The 22,576-nt window shown below is 39.2% G+C and overlaps 1 protein-coding gene across 6 annotated transcripts in view; it reads left to right on the top strand.

Moving 5' to 3' along the window:
- Positions 1-9,991: 9,991 nt before the first annotated feature.
- SAMD13 (sterile alpha motif domain containing 13) overlaps positions 9,992-22,576 on the top strand; it is a 46,903-nt gene continuing 34,318 nt past the window's right edge. For 3 of the 6 annotated variants that reach the window (XR_014053580.1, XR_014053579.1, XM_081490127.1), the window contains exons 1-2: positions 9,992-10,070; positions 14,749-14,833. Coding sequence is in view for 2 of the 6 variants with exons in the window: in XM_081490127.1 (XP_081346253.1) it covers positions 10,061-10,070; positions 14,749-14,833 (95 nt within the window). In the remaining 4 variants the exon portion in view is untranslated. Of the gene's footprint in view, positions 10,071-13,157; positions 13,355-14,748; positions 14,834-22,576 lie in introns of those variants that run through there. The other 3 variants (XR_014053577.1, XR_014053578.1, XM_081490128.1) reach the window with 1 other exon arrangement.

The following is a 22,576-nucleotide window of genomic DNA, read 5'->3' as shown; positions in this document are numbered from 1 at the left end:
TGTATAAGCATTTACTGATTAGGCTCCATGACTGAGAGGGAAGGCCAGTCTTGTGAGCAGGGCATAGGTAAAGTAGGAACCTGTTGAGCTGGGTATACAAGAGAACAGCCATCCTGAGTGGTCTGGCCACACAACAACATATACCAAAACTTGATTGAGAGAATTAACATTTATAAACCATTGTTGAACTTATCTACAGAACAGTCTATCTACAAAACAATTATTGTTGAACTTACCTACAAAACAAGCTTCCCTGATGCCTCAGTTGGTAAAGAGTCTGCCTGCAATGTGGGAGACCCAGGTTTGATCCCTGCATGGGGAAGATCCCTGGAGAAGGAAATGGCAACCCACTCCAGTATTCTTGCCTGGAGAATTCCATGGACAGAGGAACCTGTTGGGCTGCAGTCCATGGGGTTGCAAAGAGTCGGAAGCAACTGAGTAACTAACACTTCCACTTTCACAAAACAATCAGATTCACAGATAGAACAGATTTGTGGTTGTCCAGGGTGAGAGTGTGGGTGAGGGAGGAATAGACTGGGAGTTCAGGATTAGCAAATGCAAACTATTATATACAGGATGGATAAACAACAAGATCATACTTCATAGTACATGGAACTATATTCAATATCTTATAATAAGCCATCATCAGCTCCTTACAGCAAAATTCAGGCTTAAAGTAAAGAAAGTGGGGAAAACCAGTAGGCCATTCAAATATGACCTAAAGCAAATCCCTCATGATTATACAGTAGAGATGATGAATAGATTCAAGGGATTAGATCTGGTAGACAGAGTGCCTGAAGAACTATGGACAGAGGTAACATTGTACAAGAGTCAGTGAACAAACCATCCCAAAGAAAAAGAAATGCAAGAAGGCAAAGTGATTGTCTGAGAAGGCTTTACAAACAGCTAAGAAAAGAAGAGAAGCAAAAAGGAAAGGACAAAGGGAAAGATACACCCAATGAATGCAGAGATCCAGAGAAAAGCAAGGAGAGATAAGAAGGCCTTCTTCCATGAATAATGCAAAGAAAGAGAGGAAAACAATAGAATGGGAAAGACTAGAGATCTCTTCAAGAAAACTGGAGATATCAAAGGAACATTTCATGCAAGGATGGGCATGATAAAGGACAGAAACAGTAAAGACTTAGAGGCAGAAGAGATTAAGAAGATGCAGCAAGAATGCACAGAAGAACTGTACAAAAAAGGTGTTGATGACCTGGATAACAATGATGGTGTGGTCACTCACCTAGAGCCAGACATCCTGGAAGTGAAGTCAAGTGGGCCTCAGGAAGCATTACTATCAGTAAAGCTAGTGGAAGTGATAGAGTTCCAGCTGAACAGTTTAAAATACTAAAAGATAATGGTGTTAAAATGCTGCAGTCAATATGTCAGGAACTTGGAAAACCCAGCAGTGGCCACAGGTCTGGAAAATATCAGTTTTCATCCCAATTCTAAAGAAGGGCAGTGTTAAAGAATGTTCAGACCACTGGACAATTGTGCTTACTTCCCATGCTAGTAAGGTTATGTTCAAAATCCATCAAGTTGGTTTCAGCAGTTCTTGAATAGAGAATTTTCAGATATACAAGCTAGCCTTAGAAAAAGCAGAGGAACCAGAGATCAAATTGCAAACACCAGTTGGATTATAGAAAAAGCAAGGGAATTCCAGAAAAATATTCATGTCTGTTTCATCGACTACGCTAAAGCCTTTGACTGTGTTGATCACAAAAAAATGTGAAAAATTATTAAAGAGATGGGAATACCAGATCATCTTACCTGTCTCCTGAGATCCCGTATGCAGGTCAAGAAGCAACAGTTAGCACCTTACATGGAACAAATGACTGGTTCAAAATTGGGAAAGGAGTATGACAAGGCTGTATGTTGTCACCCTGTTTATTTAACTTATATGCAGAATACATCACATGAAATGCCAGGCTAGATGAGTTACAAACTGGAATCAAGATTGTTGGGAGAAATATCAACAACCTCAGATATGCAGATAATACCACTCTAATGCCAGAAAGTGAAGAGGAACTAAAGAGCCTCTTGATGAAAGTGAAAGAAGAGACTGAAAAAGCTGGCTTAAAACTCAACATTCAAAAAACTAAGATCATGGCATCTGGTCGCATCACTTCATGGCAAATGGAAAGGGAAAAAGTAGAAGCAGTGATAGATTTTCTCTTCTTGGGCCTTAAAATCACTGCAGATGGTGACTGCAGCCATGAAATTAGAAGACACTTGCTTCCTGGAAGGAAGGCTGTGACAAACCTAGACTGCATATTAAAAGGCAAAGGCATCACTTTGCTGAAAAATGTCTGTATAGTCAAAGCTATTGTCTTTCCAGTAGTCATGAATGGATGTGAGAGTTGGACCATAAGAAGGCTGAGTGCCAAAGAATTAATGCTTTTAAATTGTAGTGCTGGAGAAGACCCTTGAGAGTCCCTTGGACAGCAAGAATATCAAACCAGTCAATCCTAAGGGAAGTCAACCCTGAATACTCATTGGTAAGACTGATGTTGAAAATGAAGCTCCAATACTTTGGCCACCTGATACATATGGCCATCTCATTGGAAAAGACCCTGATACTGGGAAAGATTGAAGTTAAAACAAAAGAGTGGAACACAGGATGAGATGATTGGATAGCATCACTGATTCAATGGACATGAATTTGGTAAAACTCTGGGAGATTGTGAGGAACAGGGAGGCCTGGCATGCTGCAGTCCACGGGATTGCAAAGAGTCAGACATGACTTAGATACTGAACAACAACAACAACAATAAACCATAATGGAAAGGAAAATGAAAAAGAATATATATACATGCATAACAATTACTTTGCTGTACAGCAAAAATTAATACAACGTAAATCAATTATACTTCAATAAAATAAATTAAATAATAAAATATTGTTGAAAGAAATACAGTTTATCTGTATTAGTTTCTTAAGGCTGTCATAATAAAGGACCACAAACTTTATGAAAACAAGAGAAATGTATTCTCTCACAATCTGGAGGCCAGGAATCTGACATCAAGTTGTGACAGAGTCAAGCTCCCTTTGGAGTGTCTAGAGGAGTTTCCTGCCTTGCCCCTCCCAGCTTCTTGTAGCCCTAGATGGTCCTTGGCTTGAGGCAGCACAACTCCCATCTTCAACACCCCCTTTCCCTCTGTGTCTCTGTGTCTTCACATAGTCTCTCCTTCTCTATGTCTTGCTTTGGGTGCTCAGTAGCTCAGTCATGTCCAATTCTTTGAAACCCCATGGACTGTAGCCCACCAGGCTCCTCTGTCATGGGATTCTCCAGACAAGAATACTGGAGTCGATTGCCATGACCTCCTCCAGGGGATCTTTCTGACCGAGAGATCAAGCCCAAGTCTCCTGCACTGACAGACGAATTCTCTACCAATGAGCCACTCAGGAAGGCCTTTCTTTCTCTGTGTCTTACCTCTTTGTATGGGAACACCAGTCTTACAGAAGCAGGGCCCTCCTCCTACTCCAGGATGACTTCATCTTAACTAATTACACCTGAGATTACTCTATTTCCAAATGAGTCACATTCTATGATGCTGGGGATTAGGACTTCAACATACCTTTCACAAGGACACAGTTCAGTCCAGGAAGACCATTTATTCCTCCAAAAAGGAATATCTTTCAACAAGCTTGGGTATGTTGTCTTAGAGCCACTGGGATTTGTTTTCTCTGGACTATTTTAGATGCCAGGTTTTCAGTTTTCATTAAGCAATGCTATAAGAAATGGCTTAAAGAGTGACAGTTGTATTTACTAATCAAAGTCACTAGAAACACTGCCCCATTTGATTTTTTTTTCCAGAACTCAGTGTGACAAAAAATTTCCATCTCACTGACTTACTGGTTTTCTTTTAGAGTCAATGGGAATCATATATTTAATTATGTGGACTATTTTTTCTTGCTTTGGTTGCCAGGAAACTTAAAGATTCAGTCATAACTTAATTTTAATAACTTTGTAAGATGTTGCATCTACCTATCTATATTTTTATTTCTCCTCTGATGTTGATATTTTATTTATATTTGAATGTTAAATAATTTTTAAAATTACTTTTTATATTATTACAAGTCACTTGAATACTTTGTTTAAAAATGTATGTAATAGGTAGAAGAAAAAAGTAAATTCCCCTTTCTCCCTTTCTGCCTCTCTTTCTTCGTCATCCACAGTAGATTTTCCTGTTGTTCAGCTGATCCATCACTGAATGACTAATCAAAGACTATAAGCCATTAACATTCTATATTTCAGTTTACTTTTTAAGTTTAAGTTTCACAGGTAAACAGGGAGAAGGGGCAAGACAATGACTCACTTTATTTTTGAGCAATAATTTAGATCTCGGTGACTTCATTCAAAGATTTTTTTTAAAGCCCCCCAAAATAGCATCAGATGCATCACTGAAAATTACACTAAAAACACCAAGAAGTAAACTTAAAGTGAAGAAAACTGAACTTGGTGGATAAATTATTGAAAAAAAAAATCACACAGAATTTAGCAGAATATGATTCAGAAAGAAAGTAATCACCAACAAGATGAAAGATACAGACAACAGACAATGGAGAACTGACATGAATGACTCTTGTCTTTGAAGATGTGAATGAATAAATAGAACTGTAAAAATTTACATAATAGAAGAATTTTCTGAAATAAAGGAGATTTTGAAATTACACTTTGAAAGGGCTCACCACATTCCAAGAAAATTTAATAAAAGCTTTTTTCTAAATCTTCAAGGATTGAAGAAAAACTTCTACAGTAATCTAGGCAGAGGGAAAAAAGTCACCTTCAAAAAAAGAGAAATCATATGCTTAGAATAAAAAATGTAGAAAACATATACCAAACATTTAATATAAATTACTCTAGGAATGGATTTGTTGGAAATGCTTACTTTCTACTATTAATTTCTGATTGTTTTAATTTTTACCACATAGTTTGTTTTCATAATGAATAAAAATTTTAAACATTTCTTTCTTTAGAATCTTCCTGAGTAATTCCATTGTCTTTCTTTCCTTTCTTAGGGGAAGAACTGTTCCACCTTCCTTCCAAGAATAAACACCTCATAGTTCCATCTTCTGTGGAATGTTAGTCTATTGATTATCCCCTCTGTTCTGAATTTCCATGTTTCTGGTTCTAGCAGCTTCTTCACTTCACTCTACAAACACAGTTGTCTCCTGTCCCTAAGCCTAAAGCTGACTCCCAGTTCCCACCCGAAGTCTCATTACGACAAGACTTCAAACATCCCCTAATCTGTCTCCATCTTCCAGCTTCGCCTATCCCTGAAACTCTTCTAAAGTGTCCTGGAGTTCATGAGTTCTTGCTCACATCACTTTTCATTGCTACCACCCTGGTTCAAGCCACTATTATTTCTTGCCTCCATTACTGCAATAGCTTCTGGCCTATCCACCATTGTTCTGTGATTTATCCTAGAGAGAGAAGCCAGAGTAACCTTTTAAAAATATTCCTGACCATATTATTGTTCCACCCAAAAGTCTACAGTAGTCTCCCATTCCATTCAGCATGAAAGGCAAAGGGCTTGTAAAGTCCTCCGCCCTACATCCCCTGTTCCAACTCAGTGGTCATCCTCAGTTCTCCTGCTTCTCACCCTCAACTCTCTCTAACCCAGCCACACTGGCATCCTTGCTATGTCTTGAAAACTCCAGACACACACTCACCCTGTTGTCTTTCAGTCACTCAGTCGTGTCTGCCTATTGGCAACCCCATGGACTGCAGATGGCCAGGCCTCCCTGTCCCTCACAATCTCCTGGAGTTTGCTCAAATTCATGTCCATTGAGTCGGTAATGCCATCCAACCATCTCATCCTCTGTTGTTGCCCTTTCTCCTCCTGCCTTCAATCTTTCCCAGCATCAGGGTCTTTTCAAATGAGTTGGCTCTTTGCATCAGGTGGCTAAAGCATTGGAGTTTCAGCTTCAGCATCAGTCCTTCCAATGAATATTTAGGACTGGTTTCCTTTAGGACTGACTGGTTTGATCTCCTTGCAGTCCAACGGATTCTCAAGAGCCTTCTCCAGCACCACAGTTCAAAAGTATCAATTATTCGGTGCCCAGCTTTCTTTATGATCCAACTCTCACATCAATACATGACTCCTGGAGAAACCACAGCTTTGACCAGACGGACCTTTGTTGGCAAAGTAATGTCTCTGCTTTTTAACATGCTGTCTAGGTTTGTCATAGTTTTTCTTCCAAGGAGCAAGTGTCTTTTAATTTCATGGTTGCAGTCACCATCTACAGTGATTTTGGAGCCCAAGAAAATAAAGCCTGTCACTGTTTCCATTGTTTCCCCATTTATTTGTGTGCAAATGAACTGAACTGAACTGAATGGGACCAGATGCCATGATCTTAGTTTTTTGAATGTTGAGTTTTAAACCAGTTTTTTCATTCTCCTCTTTCACCTTCATCAAGAGGCTCTTTAGTTCCTCTTCACTTTCTGCCATAAGACTGGTATCATTTGACTATCTGAGGTTATTGATATTTCTCCCAGCAATCTTGATTCCAGTTTGTGCTTCATCCAGCCCTGCATTTCGCATGATGTACTCTACATAAAAATTAAGCAAGCAGGGTGACAATATATAGCCTGATGTACTCCGTTCCCAATTTTGAACCAGTCCGTTGTTCCATGTCCAGTTCTAACTGTTGCTTCTGGACCTGCATACAGGTTTCTCAGGAGGCAGGTAAGGTGGTCTGGTATTCCTATCTTTATGCCCAATTCTTCTCTCTCCCTGAAATGTTTTTCCCTCAAAAGGCCACTCTTTTACCAACACCCATTCTTCCCTTGAAAGTCACATTGTCAATAAAATTTACTTAACATTTCAACCCACATCCTCTCCTGTATTCTCAATCTCCTTTGTGTGTGTGCATGCTAAGTCACTTCAGTCATATCTGACTCTGCAACTCTATGGGCTGTAGCCCACGGGGCTCCTCTGTCCATGGGATTCTCCAGGCAAGAACACTGGAGTGGGTTACCATGCCCTCCTCCAGGGGATCTTCCAGACCCAGGGATCGAACCCAAGTCTCTTATGTCTCCTGCACTGGCAGGTGGATTCTTTACCACTAGAGACACCTGGGAAGCCCCAAGCTCCTTTATCCTGCTTATTTTTTAATAACATTTGTCACTTTCTAATATATAGAATTTACTTATTTAGTTTATATTTATCAATTATTGTCTGCCTCTCCCCCACACACATTAGAATGTAAGCTCCATAAGGCAGTAAACTTTTTATGTTTTATTTATCGATGTAGCTCAAGTATCTATTAATAGAATGATGCCTAGTACATAGCAGTCACTCAAAAGATATCTGTTGACTGAAAAAATGGTTCACAGCCTTATCAAACCTAATCTACCCTTTAACAAGAAATATGGGTTAATATCCTCTAACATTGTGAAGGGGAAGTCATAAGCTACCTACACATGTAGTTCTTTAAAAATTCAAATACTGATTCAATGTGGAACTGCTTAGGTATCCCTAAACTAAAAGACCCAATGAAGCAGTCAGATGCTTGTATCCATCTGTAGAATCACCATGAAATGGATAGCACAAAATGAACTGTATTGCTGATTCTAATTCCAGGAATGGCACTGTCATTTCACTATGTGAAAAACACTTTATGTTTATATATAAAATAGATTCTAGACTCACATAAATATAAACAGGTTTTTCATCTACACGAATGAGCAGTGGGACAGTCAATTCACACAGGATGTGGGACAGTTCTTTGCTGGGCAGGACTGTCCTGGGCATTGCAAGATATCCAGTGTCATTGTCCCAACCAACTACATTCCAGTAGTCCCCTACCTACAATCACTGGAATAAGCAAAATCACTCCGGTGAATTTCCAAACCAACTCCTGGAGGTACTTTCATCCCAACAGATCTTGATCTGTAAGTCCAGTGGCCTTTGACAAGCTCCTCCTCACTTCTCTTTCCTGCATCTTTCCCTTTCCCCTCCCCTAATTCCTGCCTGGTGTCATAGTTGCCCTCTTCCCCTCCCCCTGCCCACCTCTGCTGCCCTTTTTCCTCTCCACATGATCTTCAACTAAGTCTCAGAGTTCTGTTTCTACACATGATATCCAAAGTCACACTTCCAACTGCCACTTTGTCATTGAGACACAGAAAGCATCCAGTTATACGTGTCCAAAATCAGTCATCTTCTTCCAAAACCTGTTATTCCATTAGTTGTAACTATTTATGTGAATGACATCATCCACTTAATCTAGAAAGGGCAATCATCTTTGTCTCCCACTCCTCACTCCTGAATCCAGTTGATTGTACCATTCTGTCCATTTGCCCCCTGAGGTGTCTCATATTTGCTTCCTTTTTTATCACTAGTTCAAACTCTTATAACCTATAACTTAGACTATTGTCGCAGCCTCCTAACTAGTACTTCTACGCCAATTTATCTTTCGATACATCCACAAAAGGAGTTTCTCCATACAATATTAATATATATTAATAATATTATTTATACTTAGCTTTAGGAACTTCCCTGGCGGCTCAGTGGTAAAGAATTAGCCTGCAATGCAGGAGACGTGGGTCAGGAAGATTCCCTGGAATAGGAAATGGCAACCCACTCCAGTATTCTTGCCTAGAAAGTCCCATGGACAGAAGAGACTGACTGGCTACAGTCCATGAGGACACAAAGAGTTGGACATGACTGAGCAACTAAGTACACACAGGCGCGCGCACACACACACACACACACACACACACACACACACAGTAACTGGCATATCATAAGCATTCAATTATAATGTTTAACTGAGTGTTCGTTATATGCCAGGCATTATACTAAATGCTTCTCACTTCTTTTAATCTGCACAGCCACATGACAAGATAGGAATGATTCATTATTCATAGTAGGAATTATTATTATTTAAATTTTAAAGATGAAAAAAGAGGTTTGGGGAGGTTAAACAACTTACCTAAGGTCACAGAACTAGCTCCAAAGTGACAACAGCAAGATTCTAGGTCTATCTGGCTTATAACAAATCCCTGATTTTGCTTTTTTTTTCTTTTCATTTTAATTTTTTGGATACAACTTTCTCATATTGTCTCTAGCCTAATCACTACCTCCTATTCAGTCTCTGCATCTGTGCCACCTGCCTTTTCCTTCCCCCTCCATTCTTCCAGTCTATAGGTTCTTCTTTTGGTTTCACTTATTTCCATATTTAGTAAAGATTTATTATCAGCTCTTTCAAGGAAGTCCTTCACAGCAGGCTCCCCTCTTTCACTGCGCCAACCACATCCGACACAGCTCTCCTCCCTACGCTCTCTTCCCAGCTGCTAAGAAAAGGGGTGGAGGAAAAAAAGATTGTGCTGGGGGTTGGTGGAAGCGGGGAGGTGAGGGCGAAGGGTGGGAGGGGGAGGACGCAGGGTAAGGGGACCCCCAACCTCCTGAAGTGCGAATACAAAACACTCCTTGCATTTTTGAGTTTTCCTCCGCTTATCTGTGTTGCTTTCTGGTTCTAATAAAATTAACTAAGTCAGTAAAAAGTGTTTTGTAAACTGTAAAGTGTTCTTCAAACGTAATGGGCAATTATTCACTCTCCCTTTGCATGCCCAGGGCTTCAACTGAGTGAGCCACACAATAGGTGTTCCAAGCAGAGGATGCCACTTGTGGGTTTGGGTGAAAGGAGTAACGCTCTAATATGGACTTGGCCCGAGGAAATCTCTGCTTGTCGTAACTGCCAAAACCCAGCTCAAAACTTCATCAGAGTTGCCACGTGCAAATAAGACAGGAAGAAAATGGTATTAGCCTGAAAACTCCCTGTTTAAAAGCCTCTCTCGGAGTGTTTCACACCTCCAGCTCCCAGGAAGTTTTAAGTTCTTGCAAATGACCTCCCTTTACCTTCTTAGCGCCCCGGCCCCATCCCTTCCCTCCCGGGCCTCTCTGCTTCCAAGCCGACCCAGCCCCTCGGACCCTCGCCCCGAGGGCGGAGACTACAAGTCCCGGCGTGCCCCGCGCACCCGGCCGGGTGCACTGGGGCTGGGCGCGTGGCGGCCGGCGAGCTCTGCACCGGGGAAAGCCTCCCGGCGCTGGCCATGCGGGGAGGTAAGTGATCGCTCGTGCTACGAGGGCACTGGGAACGCGCCCGTCCTACCCCCCTGTCCAGGATGGAAGGAAACGAAGAAAGCCACGAGAAAAACTGCCCTGCCCTCCCTCGTCTCTGCTGTGTGTCCTGTGCTCCTGCAGCTTTTTGTACCCCCCGAGTGTGTTATCTGTCACCCCGGAGTGGAAGTGGGGGCAGAAGCGTGCCCAGCCCGGTGGAGCGCTGCGGCTCCCCGGGGGCTGCAGGGCGGAGCTAGCAGGAGGGGACCAGGAGATGGCAAGGCTCGGCTGGGCGCTTACCGAGCGCCACACCTCCCTACTCCCTTTCCAAAGATGAGTTCCCCTGGGGAGCCCCCAGTCCCAAAGACAAACGATTTCTTCTTGAAAATCTTAGCCAGAAACTTTCCCCTCTGTCACCAGTGCCACAAGCGAGTCGTTTGACTATCGGACGTGACCGCTGATTCAAGAGTCTCTCCGGCATCCCCTCTCCTGCCCTATGTTCTGCCCCCACCGCCCCCTCTCCAGGCCCTCCTCAGTTTCTCCTAGACACCCTCTAGGGCCCTGCTGAGCTCGGCCCTGCCCTTCGGCGACTTCTTGAGTTGACTTCTGCAGCGCCGTGTACCCAGGTCTGCGCTCGGAGATTCGGGCTGGAGACGCCTGCGGGCGGATACCTGGAGGCAAGGCAGGGCGGTTGGTTCCCCCGGAAGGGTGCTTGCTCACTGGGGGATGAGAGATCAATAAAAGAAGCCGACTGAGGCACCAGTTTCCCATCCTTCTTGACCCATCTCCCTTCCTATTTGAGCCCATTTCCAAGTGTCCCCGAAAGTACTGCTCCTGAATCTCAGCACGAGGACTTCTGAAGTTACTTTGGCACATCCCATAATATCCTGGATCAGAGGGTCTTGTTGGTTTGTATCTCTATCTCTCACTTCTCTTACACACAGAGACACAAACACAATGCAAACTGCACATTCTGCAAACACATGCATACCACCACACTATGCACACCACAAACACACACATATACCACAGGTACAACACCCACACAGCATACTCATCACACATACTGCATTTATGCTATGCCCTACACACACACATACCAGGCACCACACTACACACAAATACACTTAATTTTTATTAGCAGAGAAGAGAGTTAATATCACTTTGTTGGAGGGAGTGAGGAGGAAGTGGTTGAGTACTAATATAGATGCTTATACCCACAAATGTCAGTTTACTCCAAAATTAGAAAGTAGCTGATGAATGAGACCTCCTGTTGTCAGGGTATGTGGCTCATTTTTTATAAAATAGGATTGATTTTTCACAACACCTTCTGAAACCCACATCCTTGTCTAACAGGCAAATTTTGATCACAACAGGCAAGACAGTAAGGGATGCCCTCTTCTATACGTAGGAAGAAATTCTTGGAGAAACAGAATCCCTTCTCCTGTGAGGGTGTCTGAGAGTCAGTATAACTACACTTGCTTTGCCTCTCTTTCAAAGGTGGTGGGCTGAAACTAATATTGTTCCAAGCAGTGCTATGACAGTGCTGTCAGGGTACTTACTCTCTTCTCTATCCCTTGCCCCCAGGACTCACAGCCCAGCCCCCTTCCATTTGAATTTAGTTGGAAAACAGTTTAGACACCTCAGATCAAGTTCAAAAGCATTATGGAATCTGTTGGTGAAAGAGTCCTCTGTCTCCAGAAGAGTTCATCATTTTGATCATTGGTGATAAAACAAACCAAGAAAAAAACCACTTGTTTGAGCTGTGCTCAAAAAATAGTACTCAAAAATAAAAGAATATTTAGAAATCTCCCCTAAATTATTATTATTTGCTCTTTCAAGGGGGCAATGGCAAAGATGGGCAGAGAGAGCGTTTGAAATTTTTCTCAGCGATGATTTTTCAAGAAGTTGAAAATTTCTGATACCATTCCTGCAATAAGTAAGGGGAAGAAAATTGACTTCGAAATTCAGATTGCAAATTTAGATCATAGTTGCTGATTTTCTAGTACCCTTCAAAATTACTAAAGAAAAGAGAGACCAGCAGCTTTCTCCTCAATTCTGCCCGGTTATACAGTATTACAGCAGGAGATGACTTTTTCTAGGATCCTTCTGCCCTACCTTGAGAGGTTTTGTTGACATCTTGACCTAAAAGTGTGCAAATATTGATTGTTTATTTCAATGACAACCATTTATGTTTCTAGTTATGTACAGTATGTTTGTGGAATGGGAATGTTTCCCTTGAGCAGTAGTTTCCAGTCAAGCAAGAGAACTGTGAGATTGATCAGGGTAACTTAATCAAAAGATCATGCCCGCCCTTTATTCTACCTTCCCCTTTCCTGAACTGGGACTTAGGATGGTGGAAGATACTATGAATTTGGGCATTGGCATAAATCTACTTTTTCATATGTAATTAATATAGTAGCAGGTGCTCATAGAAAAGAGATGTTGAATTTGTTGAATTATGCTTTTTATGAAACTGGGGAAATCTGGTAAAATGAAACCCCCCAGACTAATTGTTTTTGTTTCATAAAATAAAGTTTGTTTTATTTTGAGTTTTTGGCTGACTTCATCTGGTAGGATGAATGTCAAAATTAAAGAATGTGGGCGTTCTCAGGCGATCTGGTCATCTCCTTTGCATCCTCTCTGAAATATGTTACTTCCTGCATAATGAAGTAAAAGGATTTTCTGCTGGGCAGTGCTTTCCTTATTCACACAAAGAGCTTGAAAGCCAGCCCTGGGAACTTTGTCAGCAAAAGAGTAACACAGGACTGCAGCTTCTGGGTGTTCACTGAATATAGCCCATAAGCACTGGACTGTCTCTGATTTTTTCTCCCACAGGGAAGAAAAAAAAAATAGTTTGACACATGGCATTCATGCTCAGAACAGCAGAGACATATGATGCAGAAACAACTAAGGGGAGGGAGAAAATAATAGCCTCTTGATACAGTTTGTTTTCCTTTGATCAAGACAGGTGCAGGGGGAATTCTGCAGTTTGGGGACTCGTGATTCATTCACTTCCACTAATTGTGCTGAAGGTAGTTAGCAAAAGTGAACAGGCACACTGTAGCTTTAAAAAGTCAGCCATGAACCAGAAGGCAGTTGGTGCAGCTTGTGTGTGATTCCTAACGTCATGTTGGCTGAGAGCCAGCCTGGTTTTATTTCACTGTGTCAAATTGTACCTCCTTATTGAATTCCTTTGCCAGCCTACTTTGTGAAAGAAAACATTGGGGTTTCTTTGGCTGTTCTTGATAAGCCTATAAAAAATGACATGTTTTAGTTGCTTCTAGGTAGGTTTTCTTTTTACTCTTCCACAAGAAAAGAAAATAATAATAATAAGACAATGTAGTGTGGTGTTGCAGAGTATCATTGTGAGTGTTTTGTTTTGTTTTGTTTCTGAGATGCTTAGAAAATGGTGAATGTGTAACAGTTTCCAACTGAAGTGAAATCATTCTTTTGGCATGGAGCAAGCAGCACTATCTTCTGTCTACTCTGTAACGGTGTGTGGATGTATGTTAATATTTAGATGTATATTAAATGTTGGATTTCTCTATGAATGATCTAAGTGGTGTAGTAACTGGAAGTTTGTGTGTGTGTGTGCCTGTGTGTGTATATCAGCGGTGAAGATTATCCCACACTTACAGTATTATTTGTTAATCATCTACTTCTGTAACAGTGATAAAATCTTGCGAATATACTAAATGATGCACTTGTCATGTCAGAGTAATCCCTAGGGAAGAAGTGCCAAAGTATAAAGTGATTTGAGAGGAAATGTATTTAATTTATGGCTTCAGCTGTAGAAGAACAAGCACGTTTCAGAACTAGTTTGTTTTTTTTTTTTCCAGCAGTTTTGTTCGTAGCTTTTTCATCTTGCTAATTACATATTAATTGTAGAGGGATTTTATTTTTTCTGTGTTCTTCCTACTAAACAAAAAGACGAAGTGATGGATGCTACTATATCTCCTTGAATGTTTTGATGATTTTTACATAAATCTAATGAGCTGCCTACCCTCTCTTACACACACACACACACACACACACACACACACACGCACTCCCAGCAGCACCTTTCTGTGTTAAGGGCTATCTGACATTTTCGTGAGCTTCCAGCTTTACCAGAGCATGGCCATCTCACAGACAGGTTTTTAAGGTTTTCATTGAGGATATATGAGGTAGGGAAATACTTGCTGACAAAAGCTTTAAGTGCTCTTTTGCATCACAGTGAAAAAATAGAGAAGTGGGAGTGGACAGAAAAAAAAAAAACCCAACAAATACAGTAAGAAAAAAAAAGAAATCACGCCCGAGGTGGAAAGGGGAGGAAAAGGGGGATTGTTTTTGTCGACTTTGACTCATTTATGAGTTGCAGTGTCTTAAGTGAGAGGTTGGCACTGGGAGAAGCTGTGCCAGTTCACACAGCACTTGTTTTGAACAAGGATTCAATTTCATTTGCAAATGCTTATTGTCAGGGAGTGCCAGCACAGATGAAAGCACCCCAATCTGTCTCCTCCAATTCTTTAGGTTTAATCACATCTCTCCAATCGCTGAGGGAACTGGAGATTTAAGCAAACATATACGTGAATTGGTGTGAGGCTGTAAAAGGGACCATTATGTTTCCGATTCAGAATATATATTCTTCTCTCACTTTCAAAGAATTAAACATGAGCTTTTCTCCCTTATTGATTAGTTGCTGAAGTAAAGGAACCCTGCAGCCTCCCCATGCTATCTGTTGACATGGAAAACAAGGAAAATGGCTCTGTCGGTGTAAAAAAGTAAGTGAAACTGGCTTGTGAGTTCTGCTTCTGCAAACAACAGAGGGACTTGGGTTCTATTTTTATACTTCTTGCTTATCTACTACAATACACTGTTGGGGGTTGTCTTGGTTGATTGGTCTACACTGGCGACCAGCTTCCCCTCTCCCCATAGCCCCAATTGCCTTTTTCTGTATTCCATTTCTAAGAGATGACTCAGACATCAAAATGCATAAAGGGTTAGTGTATTAGGCTTTAAAACAGGGAAGGTTGAAGATTCCAGCCCTGAATTCTGTATATTGAAACAAAAACACAAAGCAAACATAGACTCTGCCTCCCAAGTCCATGGGGGGGTGGGGTGGGGTGTGTGTGTGTGTGTGTGTGTGAGGGGGAACAGAAAAGAGAGATTGAGTCTTTTTTGAATAAAACTACCCATCTCAAAAATGAAAGCTATAGGAAGGGAAGGAAAAAAGTGTCAGTAAGAATACTAAGTTTAACAACTTCTCTGTCCTCATTTTATGAACTGTTCCTTAAATGTAAAACATTTCTGTATATACCAAAGTCTTCTCTTTTTTACATCTGTTCTTACAGTTGAAACTTCTGATTATATTTATTGTGAGTTATATGCTTGATACTTTTAAATAGGAAAATTTAGTTGCATTATGTAGTGTATTCTGAAACATGCTACGTATTTCAGACATAAAATATCTGTAAGTATATGAAAAAATGTTTATTCTAGGAGTTACATTTTGGCTCTAACCATACTGCTTACAAGGAAGAAGTATGCTCCAAGACAAGTGTTGTCTGTTTCATTTTTTTCCCTGTCATTTTAGTTTAAAATCTCCTTCAACTGAGCTTTGGAAGAAGCTAATGTAATCTGTAAAAGCTGTGACAACTAAATGAAAAAATAGTATGCTGTATGTTTATGAATAGAAATTTATATTAAAGTTACATTAAACTTAATAAAATCTGCTTTAAAAAATTCTCCTGTAATTTATATATCAATGCCATGCTTCCATGCTTGTTTCCATATTTGACATTTGGGGAAGGTTTGGGGAGGAGGAATGAAAGAAATAGATGCTTTTTTTAATGTGTCAGTTAGACCAACTTCTTCCAATAGTACCCTGAGCAGTGATGAAAATGTCCTACACAGATACTGTCCACCATGGTAGCCACGAGCTACATGTGGCAATTAAAAACTTGAAATGTGACTAATGTAACTGATGAACTTTTAATTTTACTCAGTTTAAATCAATTTTAAAAGTTAACAGCTTCATTGAAATATGATGGCCATATAATAAACTGCATGTGTTTAAAGTATAAAATCTGATAAGCTCTGACATTTGTATACACCCATGAAACCATTTCCAATATTAAGATAACAAACATATCCATCATCCCCACAGGTTCCTCATAAACCTTTATAATCTCTCCTTCCTGCTCTTCTCTGCCCTCATATTCCCCCAGGCAACACTGGTAGACTCTCACTGAAGATTAGTTTATTTTTCCTAGATTTTTATATAAATGGAATTGTTCAGAATGTACTTTTTTAGCGGGAGGGGAGGGGTCTGGTTTCTTTCTCCCAGAATAATTAATTTAGGATTCGTTTATGTTATAATATATATCAATAGTTCATTGATTTTTATTACTAAGTAATGTTTTATTGTATGGATATACAATACTTTGTTCATTGTTTGTCCACCCACTTGTTATAGACATTTGGGTTGTTCCCATTTATTAGGGATTACAACTAAACTGCCTTGGTCACTTGTGTACAGGTGTGTGTGTGAACATATACATTTTTCTTGGATAACTATCTAGGAGTGAAGTGACTGGGCCATGTGGTAGGTGTATGCTAAACTTTGTAAGAAATTGCCAAACTATTTTCCGAACTAGTTGTGCCATTTTACATTCCCACCAGCAGTGTGTGAGCATTCCAGTTGTTCTGTATCCTCAGGAATTTGGTGTGATCAATCTTCATTTCATTAGGTGTGTTTTGTTTTGTTTTTTAATCTGAAGATTGCTTTGTGTAGTATGACCATTTTAACAACATTAATTCTTCCAATCCAAGAGCACGGTATATCTTTCCATTACTTTGAATCATTTTCAATTTCCTTTATCAATGTTTTACACATTAGGTATGGTTTTAATTTTCATTTCTGTAATGATTGAGGATGTTGGGGTTTTTTTTAATGTGCTTGTTTTATCTATAGATCTTCTTAAGTATTGTTCAGATCTTTTGCCCATCTTTTTATTGGGCTGTTTTTTTAATATATTATTGTGTAGAATTTTTACATATTCGGGATACGAGTCCTTTCTTATATACATGATTTGAAAATATTTTCTTGTTTTATGTAATTTGTTTTTTCATTCTCTCTACAGTGCCTTTCAAAGTGCAGAAGTTTTAAATTTTGATGAAGTCCAGTTTATAAATTTTTTATTTTATGGATAGTGCTTTTAGTGTCACTTATCTAAGAAATATTTGCCTTGCTCAAGGTCACAAAGATTTTCTCTTATGTTTTCTTAGATTTGGGACTATAATTTTTGAGTTAATTTTTGTATATGGTGTGGAATAAGCATTAAAGTCTTACTGTTGATAGTGATTTCAGTGGTTGGTTTTTTTGCCTTTGGATATCCAATTGTTCCAGCACCATTTGTTGAACTATCTCTGCAACTTTGTTGAAAAAAATAACTGATCATGTATCTGTAGATCTAGTTCTGGACTCTATTTTATTCCATTGAAATTTTGTATATACTTATGCCAATACAACACTGTTTGGATAACTATACCTTTATGATAAATCTTGAAATCAGGTAGTAGTATCCATTCACTTTAGATCTTTTTGGAGCTTGTTTTGGCACTCTTGGGTCCCATATAAATCAGCTTGTAAATTTCTACCAAAAAAATGCCTGCTGGTCATTTGACTGGCATTGCATTGAATTATAGATCAATTTAAGGAGAATTGACATCTTAACAATATTGTGTCTTCCAACTCATTAACACAGCATTTTGATCCATTGCTTAAGTCCTCTTTAATTTCTCTCAGCAGTGTTTCATAGTTTTCAGTGTGCAGATCTTGCACATATTTTGTCAGATATAACCCTCCATATTTCATATTTTTATACTATTATTAATGGTTGTTGTTTAGTTGCTAAGTCATGTCTGACTCTTCTGTGATCCCATGGACTGTAGCCCACCAGGCTCCCCTGTCCATGGGATTTCCCAGGCAAGAATACTGGACGAGGTTGCCATTTCCTTCTTTATGAGATCTTCCCGACCCAGGGATTGAACTTCCATCTCCTGCGTTAGCAGCAGATTCTTTAACACTGAGTCACCAGAGAAGCCCCATTATTGATAATGCTTTTTAAATTTAAATTTCTTATTGTTTGTTGCTAGTATAAAGAAATATGGTAGGTCTTTTTTTTATTGATCTTGTATCCTACAACCTTGCTAAACTCACTTATTACTTCTAATGGTTTTTCATAGATTCTATCAGATATTTAACATAGACAGCTATGTCTTGTGAATAAAGACAGTTTTACTTTTTCTTTCCTACTGTGGATACCTGTCACATCTTTTTGTTACTTTATTGCACTGAATAAGACCTCCAGTAAAAAGTTGAATAGCAGTGGTGAGATTAGACATCCTAATTTTGTTCCCAATCTTAAGACAAGAAAAACATTTTTACTTTTTTTCTTGTCTTTCTTTTCAGCCTGCTTTTAAATTTTTCTCTGTGTCATTGATTTTTCAGCAATTTGATTATGAGACTCAGTGTAGTTTTATTCATCTTTCTTGTGTTTAAAGTTTGTTTTTTGGGAGGGGGAATCTATGGGCTTAGTTTTCATCAAGTTTGGAAATTTCAACTGTTATTTTTTTAAATTTTCTTTGGTCCCTCTCCACTCCTCCTTTGGGGACTCCAGTTATAGGTTTATTTGATCACTTAATATTGCCCCACAATTCACTGATACCCTTTTAATTTTTTTCCATTCTTTTTTCTGTGTTTCATTTTTGGATGGTTTCTATTGCTTTTCCTTCAAGTTCACTAATCTTTTCTTCTGAAATGTATAATCTCTTGTTAATCCCACCCAATGCATTTTTCATTTCAATCAAATTTTCATATCTAGAAGTTTTAGCTTGGTCTTTTTAAATCTTTCATGTCTTCACTTTACATATCCTTCCCTCTAGCTTCTGAACATATGAAATATAGTCATAAAATTGTTTCAATGTCCTTGTCTACTAATTCTATCACTTCTCAGTCAGTTTCAGTTGATTGGTTTTTCTTTTCACTATGGGTCATATTTTTCTGCTTCTTTGCACGTTTGGTAATTCTTTATTGAAAGTTAGGTGTTTTGAATTTTGCCTTGTTGAATGTTGAATAATTTTGTATTCCTGTAAATATTCCAGATCTTTGTCCTGCGATGTGCTTAAATTAGTTGGAAACAAGCAATTGATCCTTTTAAGCCTTATTTTATTAATAAGTATTGTTAGGACTAGAGCTGTATTTAATCTAAGGGTATTTTCCCCCTTTTATTGAAGTAAGACCCACATTTCTACTCTAGCCAATACTCCTAAATGATGAGACATTCCTCTCTGGAAGATAGAAACATGCACTGTTCTCAACTCTGTGTGATCTCTAAGGATTTTTGTCTCTAATTCTTTTTCATGCTTCTTTCCCCAGCCTATTTCCTCATGTGTATGTGATAATCAGTACTCCACTGAGCACTTGAAGGGAAACCTCTACATATCTCCAGAGTTCTCTCTCTGTAGCTCTCTCCTCTCTGGAACTCTATACCCGGGCACAGCCTAAAATCTCTCTTCAGGCAGTAAGTGGCTAGGGCTTCCATGCTTGTTTCCCATCCTTCAGGGATCATTATTCTTTATTGCCCATGTCCAATGCCTTAAGTGCTAGTTTCATAAATCTTGTCTATTTTTTAGTTGTTTTAGGCAGAAGGGTAGTTCTGGACCCCATTACCCCACCTTGATCAGAAATAGCAGTCTCAGTTAGTTTATATAGCAAGCGGCTATTGGCTAACCTGTTGGCCGAGATAGAGTTAGATTATAATACTGAATCCCTAAAACATAGAGTCTTAAGGCTCTCTCTGAGATCTGCTCAAATTGGGGTCACAGTTGCTTCCATTTTGTTTTCCAGGCATAGAGAATATAGTTGCTTTATTAGACAATGTATTTCACAAAGGATCATTTCTAAAGAAGCCTAGGATAATGACCTTGTTCACTGGCCATGTGCTACTGCTCAGAGCTTTAGTTTTACAAGGCTATTATTTATGGAGTCCTTTCTCTGAGTCTAGCACTTTGTGTGGGTCTTGTTAATCCTCACAACCATATTTTGAGCTATGTGCTGTAATTCCTGTTTTATAGTGGAGAAAACCAAAGCTCCAGGAGGTAAAAGACCTTCTAAGAGTTCACTGCTTATAAGTCCTGATGTTGGTATTCAGGTTTAAAGTCTGGCTTTGAAGCCTGAGCCCTTTCTTCTACACTGGGGTGACTAGATTGTCAAAGGTAGCTTTCAGTCTCTTTTACCAGAGGCACAGCTCTCACAACCAGGGGGCTATAGAAGCCTAAGTACCCAAGATTTGTAAATGATGGAAACATTCAATACTATGACCGTAACTGAACAAAGACAGGACTTCCCTTTTCAAAATGGCATATTTCTTCTAAGTATAAGTCTGTTCTAAGTTATGCTAGGCAGTGTTTCTCAAAGTGAATTTGTATCACTTGGAGGGCATGTTAAAATACAGGCAGCTGGGCCACACCTCCAGAGTTTCTGTTCGGTACATCCCAGGGGCCTGGGAACTTGTGTTTTAACATGTTCTCTGGTAATGTTGATGCTGATGTCCAGTGGCTTTGGAAAACAATTTGGCATTATTTTCCAGTGTTGAACCATAAAATATTTTATAACTCAACAATTCCGTTTCTGGATATATGCTAGTGCCAGATATATACTAGAAATGACATTTGAGCCATAGTTGTAATTTAAAATTTTCTGGTGGTCATATTTAAACAGATGAAATTAACTTTAATATAGTTTGTATTTGACTGGAGAATCCCAGGGACAGGGGAGCCTGGTGGGCTGCCGTCTATGGGGTCGCACAGAGTCGGACACGACTGAAGCGACTTAGCAGCAGCAGCAGCATATTTGACTGAAAATACCCAGGTTGTTATCATTTTTAAATGTAATCAATATAGCACGTTATTAACGCTGCTGCTGCTGCTGCTAAGTCACGTCAGTCATGTCCAACTCTGTGCGATCCCATAGATGGCAGCCCACCAGGCTCCTCCATCCCTGGGATTCTCCAGGCGAGAATACTGGAGTGGGTTGCCATTTCCTCCTCCAGTGCATGAAAGTGAAAAGTGAAAGTGAAGTCGCTCAGTCATGTCCGACTCTTTGCGACCCCATGGGCTGCAGCCTACCAGGCTCCTCCGTCCATGGGGTTTCCCAGGCAAGAGCACTGGAGTGGGGTGCCATTGCCTTCTCTGACATTATTAATGAGATAGTTTATATTTCTGTGCTAAATTTTATCAGTCCACTATGTATTTTACACTCAGAGTATATCTCAATTTGGATGCAAAAATTTTATTATAAATATTTGATCTCTATTAGATTTCATAAAATTTGTGATTGAAAAAGTAGAATCACATACCCAAATAATTCTTAAAAGTCTCAATAAATGAATCAAGTACCAAAAGTTGTTTTCCTTTAATACATTCGTGTACATTGACACAACTGGTTCTTCTTTTTTTATATGTTTACTTTTTGTTCATTTATTTGGCTGCACCAGGTCTTAGTAGCAGCATGTGGGATCTAGTTCCCTGACCAGGGATCGAACTTGGGCCCCCTGCATTAGGAGCGGGGAGTCTTAGCCACTGGACCACCAGGGAAGTTCCTGGTTCTTCTTTTTTAGATTCGATTTGACTTGGAAGCAATAGCATATCAGTTTCAAAACTGTCCAAGTTAAATAAATTTGCTGATACTCAAAAAAATCATATTGTTAACATTAAATTCAAAAGTATATTACATAAATTTATAAGAAATATAAATTTATCCAATAAATCATTCTTCAAATTTCTCTTAAAATTGATTTATGTTAGAAAGATGTGTAAAATTATTTTTATTGTACTCTGAGAAGTTTCAATTTCAACACAAAATTTTGTGCCTCTTTACCTAGGTTACAAATCAGCATTTCCTTTTTTTTTTTTCAGGAGCTTCAAATTAATCTCATTTACATGTAGTCTGATATATGAATGAGAAAATATAAATTTCTCTGCCATTTTTTGTCTTTAATTATTGACTATTTGGAAAGCATTTTTTGTTTTAATGAAATCTTGAATTGGACTTAACAATACAATAAGTCTTTGTATATTTCTTCTATGACTTAACAAGTATTGGCGAAGAACACAGATCTTTAAATGTGCTCTATTTCTTTTAAGAGTTCCATTGTTTGGCATTGATCTGTGGCATTTACAAATATTTATGGAATGATTTAACAATGGCACCCTTGACACTTTTCAGGAGTCTGCTTCAGAAATCTGAACATGTGTATCATACAGTAGAATGAAGCAATGAAATATGTCTCCTGTTTTAAAAGTATACTAAAACCAGATTTTTTTTAAACTTAGTGTGGCTGAAGTACCATCCACCAGGATAGGATTTAATTTTTTCAAATCTAGCTGAAGTTATTCTTCAACAAATATAAAAGATTTAAAAATATTTAAATAGGAATTCATTTTTTTAGGCCATAAATTGA

Source organism: Giraffa tippelskirchi, chromosome 5 (genome assembly GCF_054371585.1).
Source record: "Giraffa tippelskirchi isolate mGirTip1 chromosome 5, T2T-mGirTip1v1.2.pri, whole genome shotgun sequence".
In the NCBI taxonomy this organism is placed as follows: Eukaryota; Metazoa; Chordata; class Mammalia; order Artiodactyla; family Giraffidae; genus Giraffa; species Giraffa tippelskirchi.
The sequence above is the reverse complement of the archived record's forward strand: the minus strand, read 5'-3'. Positions and strand labels throughout refer to the sequence as shown.